The sequence below is a fragment of the Panthera leo genome, chromosome A3, assembly GCF_018350215.1.
Source record: "Panthera leo isolate Ple1 chromosome A3, P.leo_Ple1_pat1.1, whole genome shotgun sequence".
In the NCBI taxonomy this organism is placed as follows: domain Eukaryota; kingdom Metazoa; phylum Chordata; class Mammalia; order Carnivora; family Felidae; genus Panthera; species Panthera leo.
Genome location: NC_056681.1, coordinates 3299912 through 3318876, shown reverse-complemented (window position 1 = coordinate 3318876; position 18965 = coordinate 3299912). Strand labels below are relative to the sequence as shown.

Genomic DNA, 18965 nt, shown 5'->3' with positions numbered 1-18965 from the left:
CCAGCAGGGCGGTAGAAATGGCTAGACAGCCAAATGTTGTCCTTGTTCTCATGCAACACCCATTCTCCTATGGAAACTGGAAGTGAGGAAAGCAGTAGATGAGGTCAGAGTCAGAATGCCCTGTGAGGAAAACAGGAGGGAGCTGGTGGGTGGGGGGACACAGAGTCCCTGTGGCCCCTGACAGGTGGTTGCAGGGTCCCTGTGGGTGTGACATTGGAACATCAAATCCCCCTTGGGTGAAGCTTCAGGAATAGGGGAAGGAACAGCGAGTGTGGATGCTTGGAAGCCATCCTGGGAGGACGTTTGAGGAGCATCAGGCAGGCCAGGGTGGCTGCAGCCACGTGAAGATGACACGGGGTGGGTGCTGGAGGGGACCAGGGGCTGGGTCACAGAGGGCCTCGTCAGCCATGTCGAGAACTTTGAGTATCATTTGCAGGATGGAAAGCCATCAACAGGTTTGGGGCTGGGTATGGCGAGACCTGGCTCAGGTTTTGAGAGGGTCTTTCTGCTTGTTGGGTGGGGAATGGCCACAAGAGGACCAAGAGGGGAAGCCAGGAGACTGATATACAGTCTCAGGACCCGCGACAAGGCAGTTCTTCCGGGCTCACGAGGCAAGTGCATGAAGAGCATGTTGGGAATGGCACTTTGAGTTGACATTGAGGTTGCTTTCAAAGAAATGACCCTCTTTCAGCGTCTGCATTAGAAGGGCTGTTTGGAGTGTTCACCTTGCACTTTAAATTGCTTGTCAAGATCATTGCCGGGTGCATCCCCGTGATTATGCACAAACGGCCAGATGAAGAGAAAATGGCATCAATGTTGTCTTCGTCGTCTCAACAGCTGGTGTCTGCTCCTTGCCCGAAGACACTGAAGATGGAAGGCTGGGTCAGGATGCTCCTTTCTAAGCTGTGACCCAGGAAAAGTAGCCTGTGAGATGTTACCGGGCTTTCTTTCTGTGAGCTTCTCTTATGCTGTCTGGAGAGAACTGGATGTGAACGAGGAACTCAGTGAGAAATCTGAAAGGCTCGCCCTGCAGACCTCCACGGCCTGGCGACCAAACCCAACTTTTAGGTTGAAGAGAAAGACCACCTTGGGTCCTAATAGGAAAGAAAAAAACCTTAGGCTTTTAAATAACTTTGTTTATTTCACAAGGTTTTATAAACTTAGGGCCCAGATGTTCTTTGCTACAATTTATTGCTGAAAGAGGGGAGGAGAGAAAAGGAGCAAAAAGATTAATTGGCTCATTTCGAGTATATGTTTCTTTTGACAACTGAAGAGTTATTGCCGAATTTGATATAAAATAAGATGTTATGACCTGACATTTATCATTTGGATTTATTTAGAGTAACTTCTCCAAATTCAATAATGCCAGGAAGCAGAATTAAGCTGGGTAACTCTATGGGATGCCCTGTAACTCCACTGGGGGCTGCCAAGCACAGATCCCCACCCTGTAAAGTCTGTAATGATGACCTCGTGCATTTTCTTACCTCCTTCATGTTGAGGAGGCTGTATAACCACAGGGATGTTATTTATTTATTTGGTTTTTACATGTTAAATCCCATCCTATCTCCTGTGGAAAGCCCAAAAAGATATTTTAAAAACCCAAACAAGATAAAGAAACATCAAAGGGCCAGAAAGTCTTGAAATATAGAAAGTAAATAGAGTCAGACTTCCAGGGAAACAAAACTAGAGCCAGTACTTGGGGGGCGGGAGCTGAGAAGGTAAGAAATGAGCCAAAGGTCCTGGAGATGCAAAGTGGGGGGGGGGGTTCCCGGGATTCACTGAGGGTCTTAGTTAATAAATCAGGTGGGGCAGCTCTCCCCCTTTCCCATTGTGTTAAGTAGGAATGGCATTCCCTGAGGCCAGGGCGGTTGGGGAGGGCTCAGGCCAGGGAGCTCAGGCCTGGGGAGGGACAGGGAGCCCCGACCGAGGCAGCATCTCCAGCCTGCCCAGCAGGAGCTAGGAGTCAATAAATGGAACAGGCAGCAAACCAGGGATTGACAGAAAGATAGGTAAATATTCACGTATCAGCAAACACTTGAGGAGAGTCGACACGAGGCACGTGTGTCTCCGAAGGCAAAGGGTAGAAAAACTGTTAACGAGATGGGTCACTCTGCAGAGTAAAACCCAGAATGAACCTAACTGGACTCACGGAGGGGTTCGGGGAGATGCAGCGTCTGATGTGAGCACCAGCCAGAGGTCCGGGAAGTCAGAAGTGGGGATCTGGACTAGAAAGCTCAGGATGTGGGCAGAAGACCCTGAGGGGTTCCAGTGTGCAGCAGAGGGGGAAGGGGGTGGGGTGGAGGGGGAGGGGAGGGTCCACAAGGTTGGCATCCGGACAGAAAATTCTGGAAGGATGGAAAAGAGGCAAAGTAGAGGATGAAATGGAAAAAGACGAGAAAAGAAATCCATGGAAATGCCCAGGGCGAGAGAGCCTGCTGCACAGGGGGCGGGGAAGGCCCGGATGGCCCCCAAGACACCCGCGGAACTTCTGGAAACCAGGGGGAGCAGGACACCCAAAAGCCCAGAAGCAAAAATGATGTTTCCTGCTAAGTGGCAAAATTCAGACTGGCACATGGCCTCTCATCGCCTGAGTGCGGTGCTGGGAGCCGGTGGAAGAGTGGCCTTCCAGTCCCCAGGGAAAAGGGCATTTGCATGTAGCATCTTAAGTCTTCCAATGCAGTAGCGTTGGGGTGAGGGCACAGTGGAGGCATTTCACATATGCTGGGACCAGAGATGCTCTGAGAGTTGCTTGGCTGTGTCCTCAAGCAACGCATATAAGCAGTCCAAAATTAGCATAGGTTTGCAACACAATTCAGATAATGATAGAAATGTGCCAAGTGGAGAAGAGAAGCTCCTTCATTGTCCTCTCCTAAGAGAGACAGAGCTTGAGTGGGGGAGGGGCAGAGAGAGAGGGAGACAGAATCCAAAGCAGATCCAGACTCTGAGCTGTCAGCACAGAGCCCGACACGGGGCTCGAACTCATGAACTGGGAGATCATGACCTGAGCTGAGGTCGGACACTTCACCCACTGAGCCACCCAGGCACTCAAAGACACAGTCACTTACAGGCGTTAACGTTTGTGAACCTGCGTCTTTATGGAAAGGCTGCATTCTGTAAAACAGTGGCAAGATTGCATAACGACCTTTTGCTGTGGAGACGCACCCTACTCCCTGACTACCAAGTTCCTTGTTCTTTGTAAAGGCTGCCTAGGCTCCTGTGCATTAGAGAGCCCTAATTTATTTAAACAGTCCCTATTTGTTTAGTGTTCAGATTTTATATTTCACCAGGAAATGAGTACCGTGGTGAACATTTCTTGGACTTTGAGTATCCCTACAGGATAAACTCAGAGTGCGGGTACTTGCTGGACAGGGGCGGGCAGCTGACTCTGCTGGACCTCGATGGCTATCCCCCCATGCCCCCCCCACCAATCCTGGTACTATTGTCACCACTTATCCTGTAGGTGACTGAGCGTTGAGCCCCGCATCTGCCCCCTGGGCCAAGAGGGGAGGGGTGCAGGTGCTGGAGTCCCCTCAAGCCCCCCCCCCCCCCCCCCCCCCCCCCCCGCTGCCCTGACCCGGGCTGTGAGGTTTGGCCTGCAGATGGCGCTCCTGCCGCTCCCGCCCAGAGAAGCATCTTAATTCTAAAACAAAAGGAAAGTAAATTGCTCTGGTTCCTGAGGCAACCCAGATCGACTATGCCTTACCTTCCCAGCTGTAAAACTCAGATAACTTTGTGATCCACTATTCTTCAGAAGAAAAAAGAAAAGATTATATTTGACCATCTTTTTTGAAATCTTTAGAATTGCATCCTTTGAAAATAAGGCTTTGAGAATTTCCAACAGTGTGCATCCAGTCAGTGTATTTCAGGAGAGAAGAAATAATTTAGGTTTCAGCTTAGTTGTTTTTTTTTTTTTTCCATCTCTAACTTCTAAAAAAAAAAACTTTTAAAAAGGAAAAAGAAAAAAAAACGCCTCTTGATCCAAAGAGAACAAATGGAAAGCTCTATGATAATTTTGCAGAATTAAGCCTTCCAGGGGGCAATGGCCTCTGTGGTCCTGTGCAGATTGGTGCTTAATTTCCAGGGTTAATGCCAAGCGATGATGGGAGTGCAGGGTGTTCCCTGAGTCTGGGAAGGGAGGGAGTGTCACTCCCTTGCTTCGGGGTGTGTCTCCTCCAGGGTGCGGGGAGACAGATCCAAGTTGGCAATGAACCAGAGAACCTCTCTGCCCAGGCAGAAACTGGGGTTCGTTGGGGGGTGAAGTGGAGAGGAGCCGTGCAGTCAGGTGTCCCGACCTGGGCCCTGCTTCTCTGTGCTTGGTGGCAGCGGCCGGCAGAAAGCGAAGGCAATGCTTACGATGCACTGAGGACCCGCTGTGCCTTGGGTGCCCCCCCCCCCCCCCCCCCCAGCTCACAGCAAAGCACTGGGCTCTGTGGCACATTCGGTCTTCAGAGCACCGTGAGCCCTGACTTGCTCTGGAAGGAGAGAGAGGCCCAGCAGGGAGCGATCAGCAGAGGAGGCTTTGCCCTTAGAGGTTTTTATTCCATGAATCCTTTCAGAGGCGAAGTGCATCCACACCCTCCTCTCAGCACAGAAGGTTCTGGGATGCGGCTACCTTGGGGAGTCCCAGTGAAGATTCTGAGTTGTTCAGGGGTAAGGAAACCCCGCCACAAAGCGAGCCCCTGTCATGTTGCCGTTGTTCCCTGTGTCTCTAAATAGGCGATGGCAACTTCTCCCGGTCTTTGCGGCCTCTCTGGTCTGCCAAGTTCAGGAGTACTGTCGACTGGTGGGTGGAGTGTGCACCGGCGGAGAGCTCTGCTTTGTCGGCGTTGTTAAAAGTCAGCTTGTTTCTTTGTGCAAGTCTCTTATTCCACTGAAATGGGGTCCTCGGTGGTTGGTGTAGCCTGAGTATGCACACGCGCAAAGTCAGCTGCTCAGTGCCATGCAAGCATGATGCTCGATACCTGTGCCTTCCCTGAACAGAAACCCGAAGAAAATCGGATGGATCTTAAAGGGTGGTCGTGAGCGACTGGTGCTCCCAGGACCGACAACTGCTGTGAGGTGCTGAGCAGGACCCTATGTATGTGTCCAGGGTGGGACTGTGTCTCATTTCAGACCCCATTTCAGCCCAAGACAATAGACGGCAAAGGTGGACGCATCTCAGAGCATCACCTAGAATGTGAGGCGAGGTGGGGAGCAGGGCTGGCCCCAGGCGAGGACCCTGGGCTGGTATCCGGGAGTGGACAGCTGGAGGTCATGCTGAGTGTGGCCGGAGGTCAGCAGTAGAGTAGTGTTTTTAGGGGCCTGGAGTTCAAGGCGAAGGATGATCTTCAGTGTTGAGTCTCCATCGGAAGCAGACTCCAGGATTGGGAGGTAGGGCGTCAGCAAAGCAGGAAAGTAGGGGGTGGACCCAGGCAGTAAGACACTGGGGGCAGCCATTGGCCAGGTCAGAGGAGGGAAAGGGTAGGGGAATCCACACCACTGCTCACTGCTCCCGGGCCACATGGTCTCTGTGCCTCACATGTTTTCCCCATGTACTGAGCTCAGTGCTGGGGAGTCAGGCAGCCTCGACCGGGTCTCATAGCCAGGCCACAGTGGGAACCCAAGCACCTTGACTCCAGAGCCTGTGCCCTTGAATGGTACTGATTCTGCCCGAGTTTGTGCTGCTAGGAGTTAGTGGGACAGGACTGGCATCCAGGCTGCCAGACTCCGTGGGGGCCAGACCCCCAGCCGTGGCCGTGCGGTTCTGCCCCTAAGACTGGTACCCGGTGGGGGCTCCCATCTCCTCCTCCCAGTCCCAGTCCCAGTTCCAGTTAAGGGCTTTCCGGGCTTCTGAGTCTCCAGCTCCAGTCACACCAGATCCTCCCTCTTCTTCCTCTAGTGTCCCCTGACCTCAGCCTCTGTCCCTGCAGCGTCTCACCGCTCTTGGGATGATCTGGCTCATAGGAGCTGCTGTCTGCCTGCCCTCCCTGTCCACCCTGCCCCCTGTCTGACCCTCTCCTTGCTCTAACGCATCCTCTCCTTTGGCATCAGAGCTTCCAGAGCACTGACAAAGCAAAATGCTCCTCTGCTGAGAAGTAGCAGTGACTTCCCCTTTGCCCTACAGTGTGACCTTGCTTCCTGTCCTTGTTCCAGCTCTTGTGGGGGAGGCTACCCGGAGCCCCATGTGGAGGAATCCTGGATCAGAGCTCCCGGAGCCAAGATTGATCGGCAGTGCCTGCCAGGGACACGGGCATGGCGGGTAGAGGTCGGCCGGTCCATCCTGGTCTCTCTGACCGCTTGGGGTCGCTTGAACATGCTGCGTGCTATTGTAAGTCTGAGTTTGGCAAATGTTCCTTCCATTTCATGCGATACTTTTCCCCTTGGATCACCTGGTGAACTCTTAATTGCCCTGCGAGACTCTGTTCTGCCAAGTCACTCCTTGGAGCGTTCACCTGACCCCACTGAATGTTTTATCCCGGCTGCTGCCATAACTCTTTGTCTATCTCTTGGCCCTCCCTTCACTATCTTATGACTGTCCACCACCCCTCCCCATTGTTTCTGTGAGTCTCTGAGAGCGAGAGCAGAGAATGTTTTATAAATTGCGTATCCCCAGTACCCAGCACTTAATTAATATTCAAAAGTGAGTATTGAGTTTTAGAAATCTTCATCCCTTATACCTGCTTTAAAATCAGCACAAGATGGCATGATTACATGGGGTTCGTATTTCACTGTATAACGCGAGTCCTTTACCTGGCCTAGCCTCTAGGAGAGAGCACGGGGAAAGAAATCGAACTGAAAAGAGAGGAGGAATTCAACTGAGGAGAAGCGAACTTCCAGGCAGATTCCGCACTTCCTGTGCTTCAGCTCGTCCGTGGTTAGCAAGCACGTACCCAGCGCCCTCTCTGTGATGGCTTCCCCTGTTCTTCGGTGATGAGACTCTGTGTGTTGGGGGACGAGAACCAGTACCTCGCCTGGTCTCAGGGTTCCAGGGAGATGTGGTGCCAGGGCAGCATGGCGCCATGGAAACAGGCGTGGGCTAGACCCCAGGTGATGTGGTGTGAGAGCCAGATCCCCCCTAAACAGGTCGGACTTGCTCGTACACAGAGTGAAGGAGGCAGTGCAGTCATGGCCGACACAGATGGAGCATTTGCTGTTTTCACCCCTTTGGTGACACACCTTCCACGATTAGCCTGTTGAATCCCAAGGAAGGCATATTACTGTGCCCGTTTTACGGACACAGACTGAGGCTCAGGTTGATGGAGCTATGCTGTCTTCTTCCTGAAATGTAGCACGGAGAATGGTTTGGGCAACCACCCAGTGGTCACTATCATTCATTCACTTGGCAGCTTCCTTGGATTGGGGGGGTCAGATGCGCACCGGTCTCAGAGTCCAAGGGGAGGCAGGCTCTCAGGAAGAAGTCACAGCAGGGGGCAGTTACTCGGTTCTGTGCTCTCACACCCCCCTGTATGTTTGCTCCAGAATCTACCACATTCTGCCTTACCCCATACTTAACGCTGTGCACATCTGTTCTTATCATAGGAGAGAAAGTTCTTTGAAAACAAGGACCATATGCTTTTCATCTGTCTCCGGGCCTGCCATGGTGCAGACCAGACCACCTGCAATTTCTGAATCGATGACAAACTTAACTCTATCATTGCAGCCATGATTTTGAGGTGCATTTGGGGGAATCCTGTTTTCTTGGGGAATTAAATCAATATCACATACATTTATTGAACACCTACTGTGGGCTGGACCCTGGGGTGCACCAGGTGAATGTCACATCATCCCTCCCCTCGGAAGGTCATAGCCTAGAAAGGAAAGCGAGTGCTTCTGTCTAGTCTGTGCTCAAGGGTCATCGTTCCTGAGGCATTGGATGAATTTGCATGCCAGGCATCTGTGCAAAAGCTTCCACTGATTTTTCACGAAGTGAACTGATGGCTGATCCTGGTGAGTGAATTCTGTAGCTGCTGAGGAGAGATAGCCTGGGGGAGATTGGAGGGGGTGCGCAGTTGACACGGGGAGAGAAGGGCAGAGCTCAGGAGATGATGGTGGGGGGGAATCCTGAGTGAACAGACCTTGACCTTGCTTCAAGTGCGCAGGAAAAGTTGCCATTCTGTGGGGCTGCTGGGTGGGGCTTCACATCATGCTGACCAAGGGGAAGGTGTGACTTTGAGTCCAGACCGCAGGGCGACTCCTGTCTGTGCGGTGTTGGGTCTGTGCCACAACATCCTCATCTGTAAGATGGACTTGGACCGTGATCCTCCCTTCTGGGCTCACGGAGAGGGTCATGTGAGTAAACCTCCAGACAGGCGTCCTTGCTGCTGGGTGAGGGGCGACTAGTGCCCGGCACCCCGGCAGCCCCACCGCGGGCTGATTCTCAGTTACTCGCGGAGCTCGGACAAGGCACAGACTCTCCGACACGTAGCCACGAAGAGGGTGGAGGTGCATCTCTGTGGGCTCACGCGGAACGATTTCCAGGTGTGCGCCTAGGTGAGGAAGCAGAGTGCTGGTCAACGTGTAGGTGGTTTCTGCTTGTGGAGAATAGTGGGGAGATACAGGTGCGTGCTCATATGTGCTCAGACTCTTTCTGGAAGGATCCACATGGCACTGCCACAGAGGGCTCCGTGGAAAGGGAATAGGGGGCTGGGATTGGGATTAGAGGGGCGACTTGAACAGCTCGAAATTTATAACAAAGAGTTCATCTTTGAACCCAGATTCCTGGGCCCTGTTTCCAGAATTCTTACCCTATAGTTTTCAAGTGGAATCTGGGAATATGTTTTTTATAAAGTTCCCTGAGTGAAGTGTATGGCCTACTGGATTCTGGAACCCCTGCTTTAGTGATAAGGATTACACGGGGTGCCTGGGGGGCTCAGTCGGTTAAGTGTCCAACTTTGGCTCAGGTCATGATCTTACAGCTCATGAACTCGAGCCCCGCGTCAGGCTCTGTGCTGACAGTTCGGAGCCTGGAGCCGGCTTCGGATTCTGTGTCTCCCTCTCTCTCTGCCGCTTCCCCACTCGCACTCTGTCTCTTTCTCTCTTTTTCTCTCAAAAATAAATTAACATTAAAAAATTTAAGTAGAGAGAGGGTTACCTGACAGGGGTTTGGAATCAACAGCCACTCTTGCAGTGGCAGTTTGCAATCTTGTGTTTGTAGAAGGAAAACTGAGCCTGATGCGTTGAATTGACAAACCTGAAATCATTCCTAAGGCCCTTCTCCCTTTTGTGTCTCTGCTTCAGAGGCTGAAAAGGGAATGTGTACTTTCTCAGAATCCTAAGCATTTAGGAGTGGTCATGTATAAACACAAATGTTTTGGGCAGTTGTGGGAAAACCTTGGCTTTTGGGAGAGGAAGGACTGATTTAAATACTTGCCTTTCATTTTCTCTTTGGCCTTGAACATCTCTGTGATATCTGGAGCTGTGGAAACCATTTTGCACTTAACGAAGGAAGACCGAGGGAAATTGTGGAGACCCCAGCCCTGATATCCTTAGACTTCTGGAATGATATCAGCAGCCACCTTCTCCGACTTCTTGACATGTGGGAAAAATTAACCTCGTTTTATTAACGTTGAATAGGTTTTCTGCTATTTCCAACTGAAAGGGACCTACGATGTGGGCACTGAACTAGAAAGCAATAGGTTTGGGGCCTTGCCCTGGTTACTTTAGATTCGCTGAGTGGCCTTGGACAGCCTTCCTTCCCTCTCAACCTAGAAAATGCGGGGTGGGGACCCGAAGACACCGCCAAATCCTTCATGATTTCTGCCTTTTGTAAGATAACTCACAAGTACTGCTGCTCCTTCCTTTGAGAAGTGCCGTCTAGATCCAGTAGGTTCACTTGGCTACAAACAAGAGAAAACTGCTTTTCCAGGTTAGGCGGGAAAGTGTTTGATTTGAAGAGTAGCAGGGACCCCACTAAATTAGCAGGGGTACGGTGGGGGGACGGAGCCAGCACAGACTTGACGACAAGGGCAGGGGTGCACAAACTGTGGCCTGCAGGCCAGATGCAGGCTGCCGTCTGTCGCTAAATAAGGTATCGCTGGAAGGGAGATGCGGGGCTCCGGGAGCTTCCGTGAGGGCAGAGTCAGGACAGAGGCGCACGCCCCCCAGAGCTGAAAATGTTTATCATCTGGCTCTGCACTGACACAGGTTCACTGCCCCTGACCTGGGGGGCAGAAGCCGCCCCGAGCCTCAACAAGAGATGATAAGGAGGAAGGAAGACCAGGCCCGAGCTCAGTGCCCCCTCCTGTCGAGGCCCCAAGTGCTCCTGACTGGCGCCCACCACTTTGTGTCACCCCTTCCATCTGCTGCTGCTGCTTCCTTGTGTGGCCGTGTCTACTGTTGCTTGAGGGCACATGTGTGTCATTGCATTTGTTTCCTGCCTGCTGTGTGGAGATATCCGGCCCCTGGGGACAGGCGTCCACCTGTCTCCTTCCCTGTGCGCCCCGGCCACCCAGAATACGCCTGACACACAGCAGGTGGTCAGTGAATATTTGTTGAACAAATAACTAAGTTCTAGCTGTTCTTTAGGTATGCTGCTCCATTTCCTGCGGCCAGGAGAGAGTCTGCCTGGTCTAACTTGGATCGTGTGTCTCCCCTGTCACCTGGGGACTGACGGGCACTTTGGTCGGCAAAGATGAGCACATCGGGACAGAGGCAAGGCCCCCGAGGATGCTCCGTTGCAGTTACAGAGGAGGGAGTGGTCTGTGATGGATGTGGAGTGTCTGCAAAGCGGCACAGGTCCATTCACGAGACACTGGGTCTGTGAGAGCTGCTGGCACCCTGCTACTCTGACACATTTCTTGCTGTATTCTTATGTCCTCTTCCGCTAGGTGGTGCCTTCCTTTTTCTTCTCTGTCTTCCAGGTTCTCTGGGGCAGGGAGCCTCAGTTCCTGCCTGTGTCTTCTCTGTCTCTCTCTGTCCTCTCTCCGGCCCTCCACGCCCAGCACCCTGCCCGGCAGAGCCAGTAGTCTGGGCTTGATGCATTTTAATAATGACGGAATTCTGCATGCGTTTATATGCCAGCCTTTTAAGCTGAGAAGGCAGAGGTCTGGGGGAAACAACAGGTTGCAACTTCATTACGATCCAGGACATGTCTAGCTGGTGTATGAATCCATCTGCGGTGACTGTTTGGATAAAAATATTCCATACTGGTGGCTCTATTCTATTTGAATGTGTAGATTACTCAATGCTCTGACTACTATTTCCAGAAAGCTTCTTGCTGAAATTTTGTTAACGGTGTGTGTAGGCTTCATAGCTACAAAACATGATCTTCTGGGTGAAAGAAGATTAATGACTTCAGAGAGACGTGTCGCTCCCTTCCTGCCGCTGGAAAGCATCACCGGATGATGAAGAAAAACGACTCAGGATCTATCTATACCTCCTGTGAAGTGTTCCCCTCCTCGAGCATTTTATTCAACCCATGTCAACCTGGCACAGTACGTTAACGCCATGAGTTTCTTGAGAGGCTTTGTGGCTGATCATATTTTTCTCCCAAGTTCTCGCTAAACACAAAATCAGTAACAAGGCAGATAGGGCTTTTCTTCGCTCCTGAAGATGTTCTCACAGCTGATCTCTTGAATCGGGTAGAATGTCCTTAGTTGAACGTGATCTGCAGGGGAGCGGTGGGTGGGCTGTGTTGGAGCTCATCTTTAGACAGCTTGACTCTGAAAACTCGGTTGAGGCTATAGGCCAGGCCGGGAGTCAGGACCACTGGCCCCCACGTGGGGTCCGCTGCTCGTCAGCCTCAGGGCCTTGGGCACCAGTGTCCTGCCCGTTCTCTGCTGGTGAAACAAGAGTAGTGTGGCTCTTTGTTGTGTGTTGGGGAGCGGCATCCCTGGCCTCTGCCCCCTAGTGCCAGTAGCCACCCCCAGTGTGACAGCCGGAAATGTCCCCAGACACCTGCAGATGTCCCTGGAGTGAGGGCAGAGTGGCCCCTGGCTGATGGCCTTGCTGTACTTGAGATGCTTTAGTGGCAAGTAGAGAGGAGATAGTTCAGTGTATGTCACACCCTTGCATCTGGTTCTTGTAGCTGCTGATCATTCCCAGTGGGCCCTCACTCTCCACCCCGGAAGCCAATGTGTGGATTCCTTCTGGAAGAGGCCACACAGACAGCCCGGAGCAAACACGTCGTCACCAAGCCTTGTGGTTTGTACATTTTCATCCAAGTGTAGTGCACTGATGAGAAGTTCGTGGCTCAGTGGATTTTCACAGGGCGACGACCCCTGTGAGTGTGACCAGCGCCCCGGTCAAGCAGCAGGTTCGAAACAGGAGCGGCACCCCTCCGCACCCCAAATTCACCACTGTCCCGACTCCAGACATCATAGGTTCATGTTGCCTGGCTTGTTGAACTTCATGTAACAGAGTGTTAAGGGATGCACTGCTTCTGCGACGGGCTTCTTTCCCTGTCTGTTGTGTTTGTGGAGCGAGCTCATGTTGTGTGTGCACTTGTACTCTTCCCTCTCGTTGGATGGCCCGATGTTACCTGAACACACAGCAGCTTGCTTACCCATTTCACTGGCCGTGGGCCTTCGGGGAGCCTCCGGGTTGGGGATCAAAATTACACAGTGAACATTCTGCACATGTCTTTTGGTGAATATGTGTAATGATTTCTGCTGGGTATGTACCCAAGACTGGAGTTAATGCAGTATAAAAGCAAATGACTAAACAATAATTTTATCGTCTAGTGCAGTGAGTGACACAGAAAGGGTGTCTGAGGCAGGATGCTTTGCAGGTGGTGGTTATGGAGAAAGCGTCTCTGAGAAAGCCAAAGGGGCGAGGAGGAGACAACCATTCCAAGATGGTGGACACACGGGAGCAATGCCAAGTAGAGGGAACAACCTGTGCAAAGGCCCTGAGGCAGGCCTGGGCCTCCTATTTTCCAGGAAGTGAAAGAAATGGGCTGAACGTGGCTGAAGCGTAGTGGTCTAGGAGAAGTCTGGACAGGAGCCAGATCATGCAGGGCTGCGAACTCAACGGGAGGGGTTTCGGAAGGACAGTGGGAGATCATTGCAGGGCTTTAAGCAAGGGAGGGAGTAATGTATGGGCTCATTCCTCTTGCGGCCCTGTCACGACTATACTGGAAGTGCAGCACGTGTGAGAGGCTGGTAGTAGGGGTGGCCTGGACAAAGGTGATGGCAGAGGACAGGAAGTGCCTGGATTTAAGATCTATTCTAAAGGTTCAGATGCGGGAATCAGAACAGATGCCATTGTTATTATTACTGCAGCAACCCGTACTTGCTGGTTACCTGCTATGTGCTGGGCAGTGTGCTCACAGTCTCCTATGTAGTGTTTGAAACAGCCCCGTAAGGCGGGTGCTCATCACCTACATCAGAAAGCAGAGGCTCATGGGAACTACCTGATTAGCCGAACCGCTGCACCTGTCGCCGGAGGGAAGCGTGGTTGGAATTTGCGTGTTGGACTTGGCAGCCTGTACTCCGTGCCACTGACGCAGTTGGATACGGGGTCGGGGAGAAGCCCCAGCCTGTCCCTCACCAGCTGCAAGGCCCACCCGGTCCTTATCCCCCAGCTGGTTTCCACCCAGTAGGGCTGGAGTTTAAGGTGAGGTTGCTTTCAGGGTCACGTATAGCTCTTGTAAATGCTAAAGCGGTGCTCAAATTTGCATCGTTATTAGAGAGGATAAACCACCAGTCACAAAAGATTTAGGACAGTTTTCTTCTGGAGAAACGGGCTTCGGAACAGGAGTGGCTGTTTCATCCAGAGACTCTCACGCTCAGAGAGTCCCAGAGGGAGCCCGACCAGGAGCTCCTTTGTCCTGAAACGAGATGGAAAAATCGCAGCTTGGGCTTGAGGGCTGCTCTGCCCCTAGAAATACCTCCCTGTTCTTCAGCCTCTGTTTTCTCCAATAGATGAAACTTCCTTCGTCACAGGGTACTGGCGGTGCCCAGATGCTGTGCCTTACCCCCTTCCCAGGGGTCTGCCCTCTGGAATGCCCACTCCTCGCTCCTGCCTTTTCTGCAGACCTCACCTTGACCAAGCCATCCCCATGCCTCCCCCTTCCCCGCCTCCAGATTTCCTTGCCTTGCCTCGCCTCATCTCCCTTTGTGCTTTGCCCATGCATAATCACCAGCATTTACTAAGTGCTCACTCTCTGCCAAACACTGTTTAAAGAGCTTTGAAAGCACTGTTGCTTTGCTGGGCCTGCCCTAACAAGGGAGGGGTTGTCATCACACTGCACCGCAGGGCTCGGAGGCTGAGGTCTGGAGAGGTTTCAGGAGCGTGGCCAAGGCGGCCATGCTGCCGAAAGGCACCCCTGGGACTTGAGCCTCTGTCTCTCTGTCCACCGCGCTGCCGCTGCCCATCTGTGAATTAATCTGTCTCCTCCTCGAGGTTGGGGCTGCTTCGTTGCTGGTACTTGCTAGCGTGGTGCTGGGCCTGCAGTGGGCCCCGGGAATACACCTGCCGAATTGAATTGAGACCTAGAGAACGTACGGTTGCCATGGGGTGTTTGAGCTGGAGCAGAAACGACCCCATGGAATCCCATGGCCACGACCTGACACGGTGGCTGCCCCCGGGTCTTAGAAAATTCTGCTTCTGACAATGACGACAGAAAACAATGGCTGAGCGTTTATTTTGTGCCAGACACTGTGCAAAGCACTTACGGTCATGTCCCTGATGGCCCACCCAGGCTTATGCGTGGCATTCCTGCTGTACCGCGCTTGAGGAGGCTTAAGTGAAGTGGGTTGCCTGGCCTGTCGACTCTGTCATCGTGGGTCTGTGGACTGTGACCCCTGGGGGAAGGTCACCCACTGGGGCAGAGTCTGCTGCCAAGCTGGAGGCAGCCACGGATGGACCGTGAATGATCCACAATCACATTTGGTCATTACCTTTCACCTGTCACCTTCCTTATACTGCCATGAAAAAGGTAAGTGGCACCCTGGCCATTTGGTGTCAGAAGTTCTGGTGTCTTTCATTCTGTGTTTTAGTGATAAATAAGGGCGAGGGAAGGAGCTGGAGGAAGTGGTGAAATGGGCTTAGTGGTCCCAGGTCTCCAGATGACCTCCCGGTTACGTGGCTCACGAGGCTGGCTGTGAGGACGCGGGCTGCAGTGGTTGAGGACGTGGGGTCTACATGCCAGGGTCTGCAGGCCTGCTGTTGTGTCAGAGTGGGGGGCGGTTCTCGGTAGGTTCCGTGTGTATGACACGCCTGGGAGTCCGTAAAGGCAGCATTGTGTGGGCCTGTCTGTGGGAAACACGTGTGTGGTCATAATGTGGTTGGGAGTCTCCACTCTGTGGGCCTGGAACATTGGTCTGGACCCAGCTGAGATTCGAGGGAGTAGCCCAGAAGCCCCCTTTTCTCACTGTCACAGGAGACTGGGAGCCACAGGCCTATGCGAGCACGTGGGATCCACAGGTCCCATCGAGAGATGGACGGTCAGAGCTCTCTCCGTGCCCTCCCCAGGCTAGGGACTGCGTGATGAGGAGACAGTATGCAGGCGTTGGGGTCAGCCAGGCCTGGCAACTCGTCCTGCAAGTTCCGGGATGCTCCTTGGTCTTGGGCTGTACGGGTGAAGCACTGAACACAGAGCCCGGAATGGGAAAAACAGAAGTATTTAGTAATGCATATTCACATATACGTGTGCCTATATAAGCACCTGGGTGTTGAGAACTTAAATATGTGATATGTATAACAAATACGCAAAGCAGTAGATTGTTGGAAACATGGACTTCAAAACCATTTCTTTAAAATATATTTTAAATGTGTATTTATTTTTGAGAGAGAGAGAGGGAGAGAGAGACAGAGTGCGAGTGGGAGAGGGGCAGAGAGAGAGGGAGACAGAATCCGAAGCAGGCTCCAGGCTCTGAGCTGTCAGCACAGAGCCCAACGTGGGGCTCAAACTCACAGACTGCGAGATCATGACCTGAGCCAAAGTCAGATGCTTAATTGTCTGAGCCACCCAGGAGCCTGTTAAAAACCATTTTTAATCATAGAAGTTATATTGTTAGAAATGAAGATTTAAATTTTTGAAATAGGGCCTACAACTAGGAAAAGAGTACATATAAAGCTAGTTAGAAGTAAACATGGTGAATATTTATTATATCGTTTTTGCATATTGTCTCTTTCCTGTATTATTTTTTACTTAGAATTTGGATATTATTGTACATAATGTTTTGAACCCTTCTTTAACAATATACTGGGAATGTTTTCCCCTGTGGTTAAACATTTGTCTTCGAAGTCGTGTTTAATGGCTCATTATGTTCTGCGTGGGAGTTTCCGTGGAGTGCCGATGGACCGAGTGATGCCTGCAGACGCAGGGAGAGATAGAAGGCTTTTTGACGGCAAAGTGTGCAGAGATGGGGAGAGGAGGCGGGGTGCCCGTGAGCTCCCGGCGGCTCCCCCCAAGACACACAGCTGCTGGGGTGTGTCTGTCCTGCTCACACCCCCCAACATGGTGTGAAACTGCCCTTTGCTCACAGCTTTTCCAGCAAGGTGTTGTCAAAAGACGCACTTTACTGATCTGAATGTGTGAATGTGTGGAAGGCAGGTCTCGTTGCTTCTGCTTCGTTTGCATTCCCGAGTGGCTCAGAAACACAAGCAGAGCTCTGCCCTTTGCCCTTCTGTCCCCGCCCGTGTTCCTGTTGGCCTGGGTGCGTTTTCCTCTTTAATTTTTAGTTCTTTATGTAGATGCTATATTTTTGTCAGCTGTGTTGCAATCCAAAGACTTTTTTTCAAACTAGATCTTGTCTTTTATGTGGCTTATGGTGTCTTATGTCAAAGATTTTGAAGTTTGCTTTTCCTATAGGAGCCGCCGGGTTGAGAGGAGCGTGGCCCTCTCCTCTCCCCGCGATGGCGTGTGCTCGTCCATTGATATCCGTGTACTCCGAAAAGGGGGAGTCATCTGGCAAAAATGTTACCCTGCCTGCTGTATTCAAGGCTCCCATTCGACCAGATATCGTGAACTTTGTTCACACCAACTTGCGCAAAAACAATAGACAGCCATATGCTGTCAGTGAATTAGCAGGTCATCAAACCAGTGCTGAGTCTTGGGGTACTGGCAGAGCCGTGGCTCGAATTTCCAGAGTTCGAGGTGGTGGAACTCACCGTTCTGGCCAGGGTGCTTTTGGAAATATGTGTCGTGGGGGCCGCATGTTCGCACCAACCAAAACCTGGTGCTGTTGGCACCGCAGAGTGAACACAACACAGAAGCGATATGCCATCTGCTCTGCCCTGGCTGCCTCAGCCTTACCAGCGCTGGTCATGTCTAAAGGTCATCGTATTGAGGAAGTTCCGGAACTTCCTTTGGTGGTTGAAGATAAAGTTGAAGGCTACAAGAAGACCAAGGAGGCTGTTTTGCTTCTTAAGAAACTTAAAGCCTGGAATGATATCAAAAAGGTCTATGCCTCTCAACGAATGAGAGCTGGCAAGGGCAAAATGAGAAACCGTCGTCGTATCCAGCGCAGGGGACCCCGCATCATCTATCTATAATGAGGACAATGGTATCATCAAGGCCTTCAGAAACATCCCCGGAATTACTTTGCTTAATGTAAGCAAACTGAACATTTCGAAACTTGCTCCTGGTGGGCATGTGGGACGTTTCTGCATCTGGACTGAAAGTGCTTTCCGCAAGTTGGATGATCTGTATGGCACTTGGCGTAAGGCTGCCTCCCTCAAGAGTAACTACAACCTTCCCATGCATAAGATGCTTAATACAGACCTTAGCAGAATCTTGAAGAGCCCTGAGATCCAGAGAGCCCTCCGAGCACCACGCAAGAAGATTCATCGCAGAGTCCTCAAGAAGAATCCACTGAAAAACCTGAGAATCATGTTGAAGCTGAACCCGTATGCAAAGACAATGCGCCGGAACACCATTCTTCGCCAGGCCAAGAATCACAAACTCCGGATGGATAAGGCCGCGGCAGCCTTAGAAGCTAAATCCGAGGAGAAGGGTGTTCCAGGCAAGAAGCCTGTGGTAGGGAAGAAAGGAAAGAAGGCTGTCGGTGTTAAGAAGCAGAAAAAACCCTTGGCAGGAAAAAAGCCTGCAGCGACCAAGAAACCAGTAGCTGAGAAGAAGCCTGCAGAGAAGAAACCCACCACGGAAGAAAAGAAACCTGCATAAAACTTAGATTTGTGTATTCCATAAAAGTTAAATCATTTTGGACAGCTAATTATGAATAAAGGCCTAATCAAAGACCGTGAGAAAAAAAAAAAAAAGATTTTGAAGTTTATTTTTTTTTAATTTTTTAAATTTCTTTATTAAAATTTTTTTTAACATTTATTTTTGAGAGAGAGAGAGATAGAGAGAGAGACAGCATGAGAAGGGGAGGGGCAGAGAGAGAGGGAGACACAGAATCCGAAGCAGGCTCCAGGCCCTGAGCTGTCCGCACAGAGCTCGACGCGGGGGTCGAACCCACGAACCGTGAGATCGTGACCTGAGCCAAAGTTGGATGCTCAACAGACTGAGCCATGCAGGTGCCCTGAGATTTTGAGGTTTCACCTAGTCTCACTTACCTGTCTTTTCTCTGACGGTTTGTGCTTCAGGCGTCTCATTTACGAAGTCCGTACGCACTCCCTTTCTGTAGAGATTCCCCCGTATTGTAGCCCAGGGCTGTGCTGGCAGCCCACCATACTTAGTAGCTCTGTGACGCGGGAGAGACCTCCCTGGGGACCCCGCTTTCTCATTTATGAAATGGGGGTAATAGCATCGGCTTCATGGAATTGTTTTCAGACTTAGTGTAATTAACTCATGTAATGTCCTGGAAAAATTGCCCAGTGCCTGAAAATCACTCAGGAAATGTTAGGTGATTGTTGTTGTCCAAGAAGTTTTACTTTTTCTTTTAGCATCCATGTCTTGAGTCCATATGGAGTTTGTTTCTGAGTGCAGGAGGATCTTTGGCGATAACATCTGTGTGGCTAGCTTGCCATCTCAGCATCAGTCATTAACGGATCCGTCTTTTCACCGTGAGATCTTAATGCCACTTGCCTTACATAATAGCTTCTTAGATAGTCATTTCTGTGTTTTCCTGTTCCAAGGT

The 18965-nt window shown here is 51.4% G+C and overlaps 1 protein-coding gene across 1 annotated transcript; it reads left to right on the top strand.

The window, feature by feature from the left end:
* The first annotated feature begins 16730 nt into the window (after positions 1 to 16730).
* On the top strand, positions 16731 to 18120 carry LOC122215342 (60S ribosomal protein L4-like). Its single transcript, XM_042930501.1, is given in 2 exon segments — positions 16731 to 17409; positions 17411 to 18120. Coding segments are annotated over 2 exon segments (1269 nt in total). The 5' UTR covers positions 16731 to 16779; the 3' UTR covers positions 18050 to 18120.
* Positions 18121 to 18965: the final 845 nt, after the last annotated feature.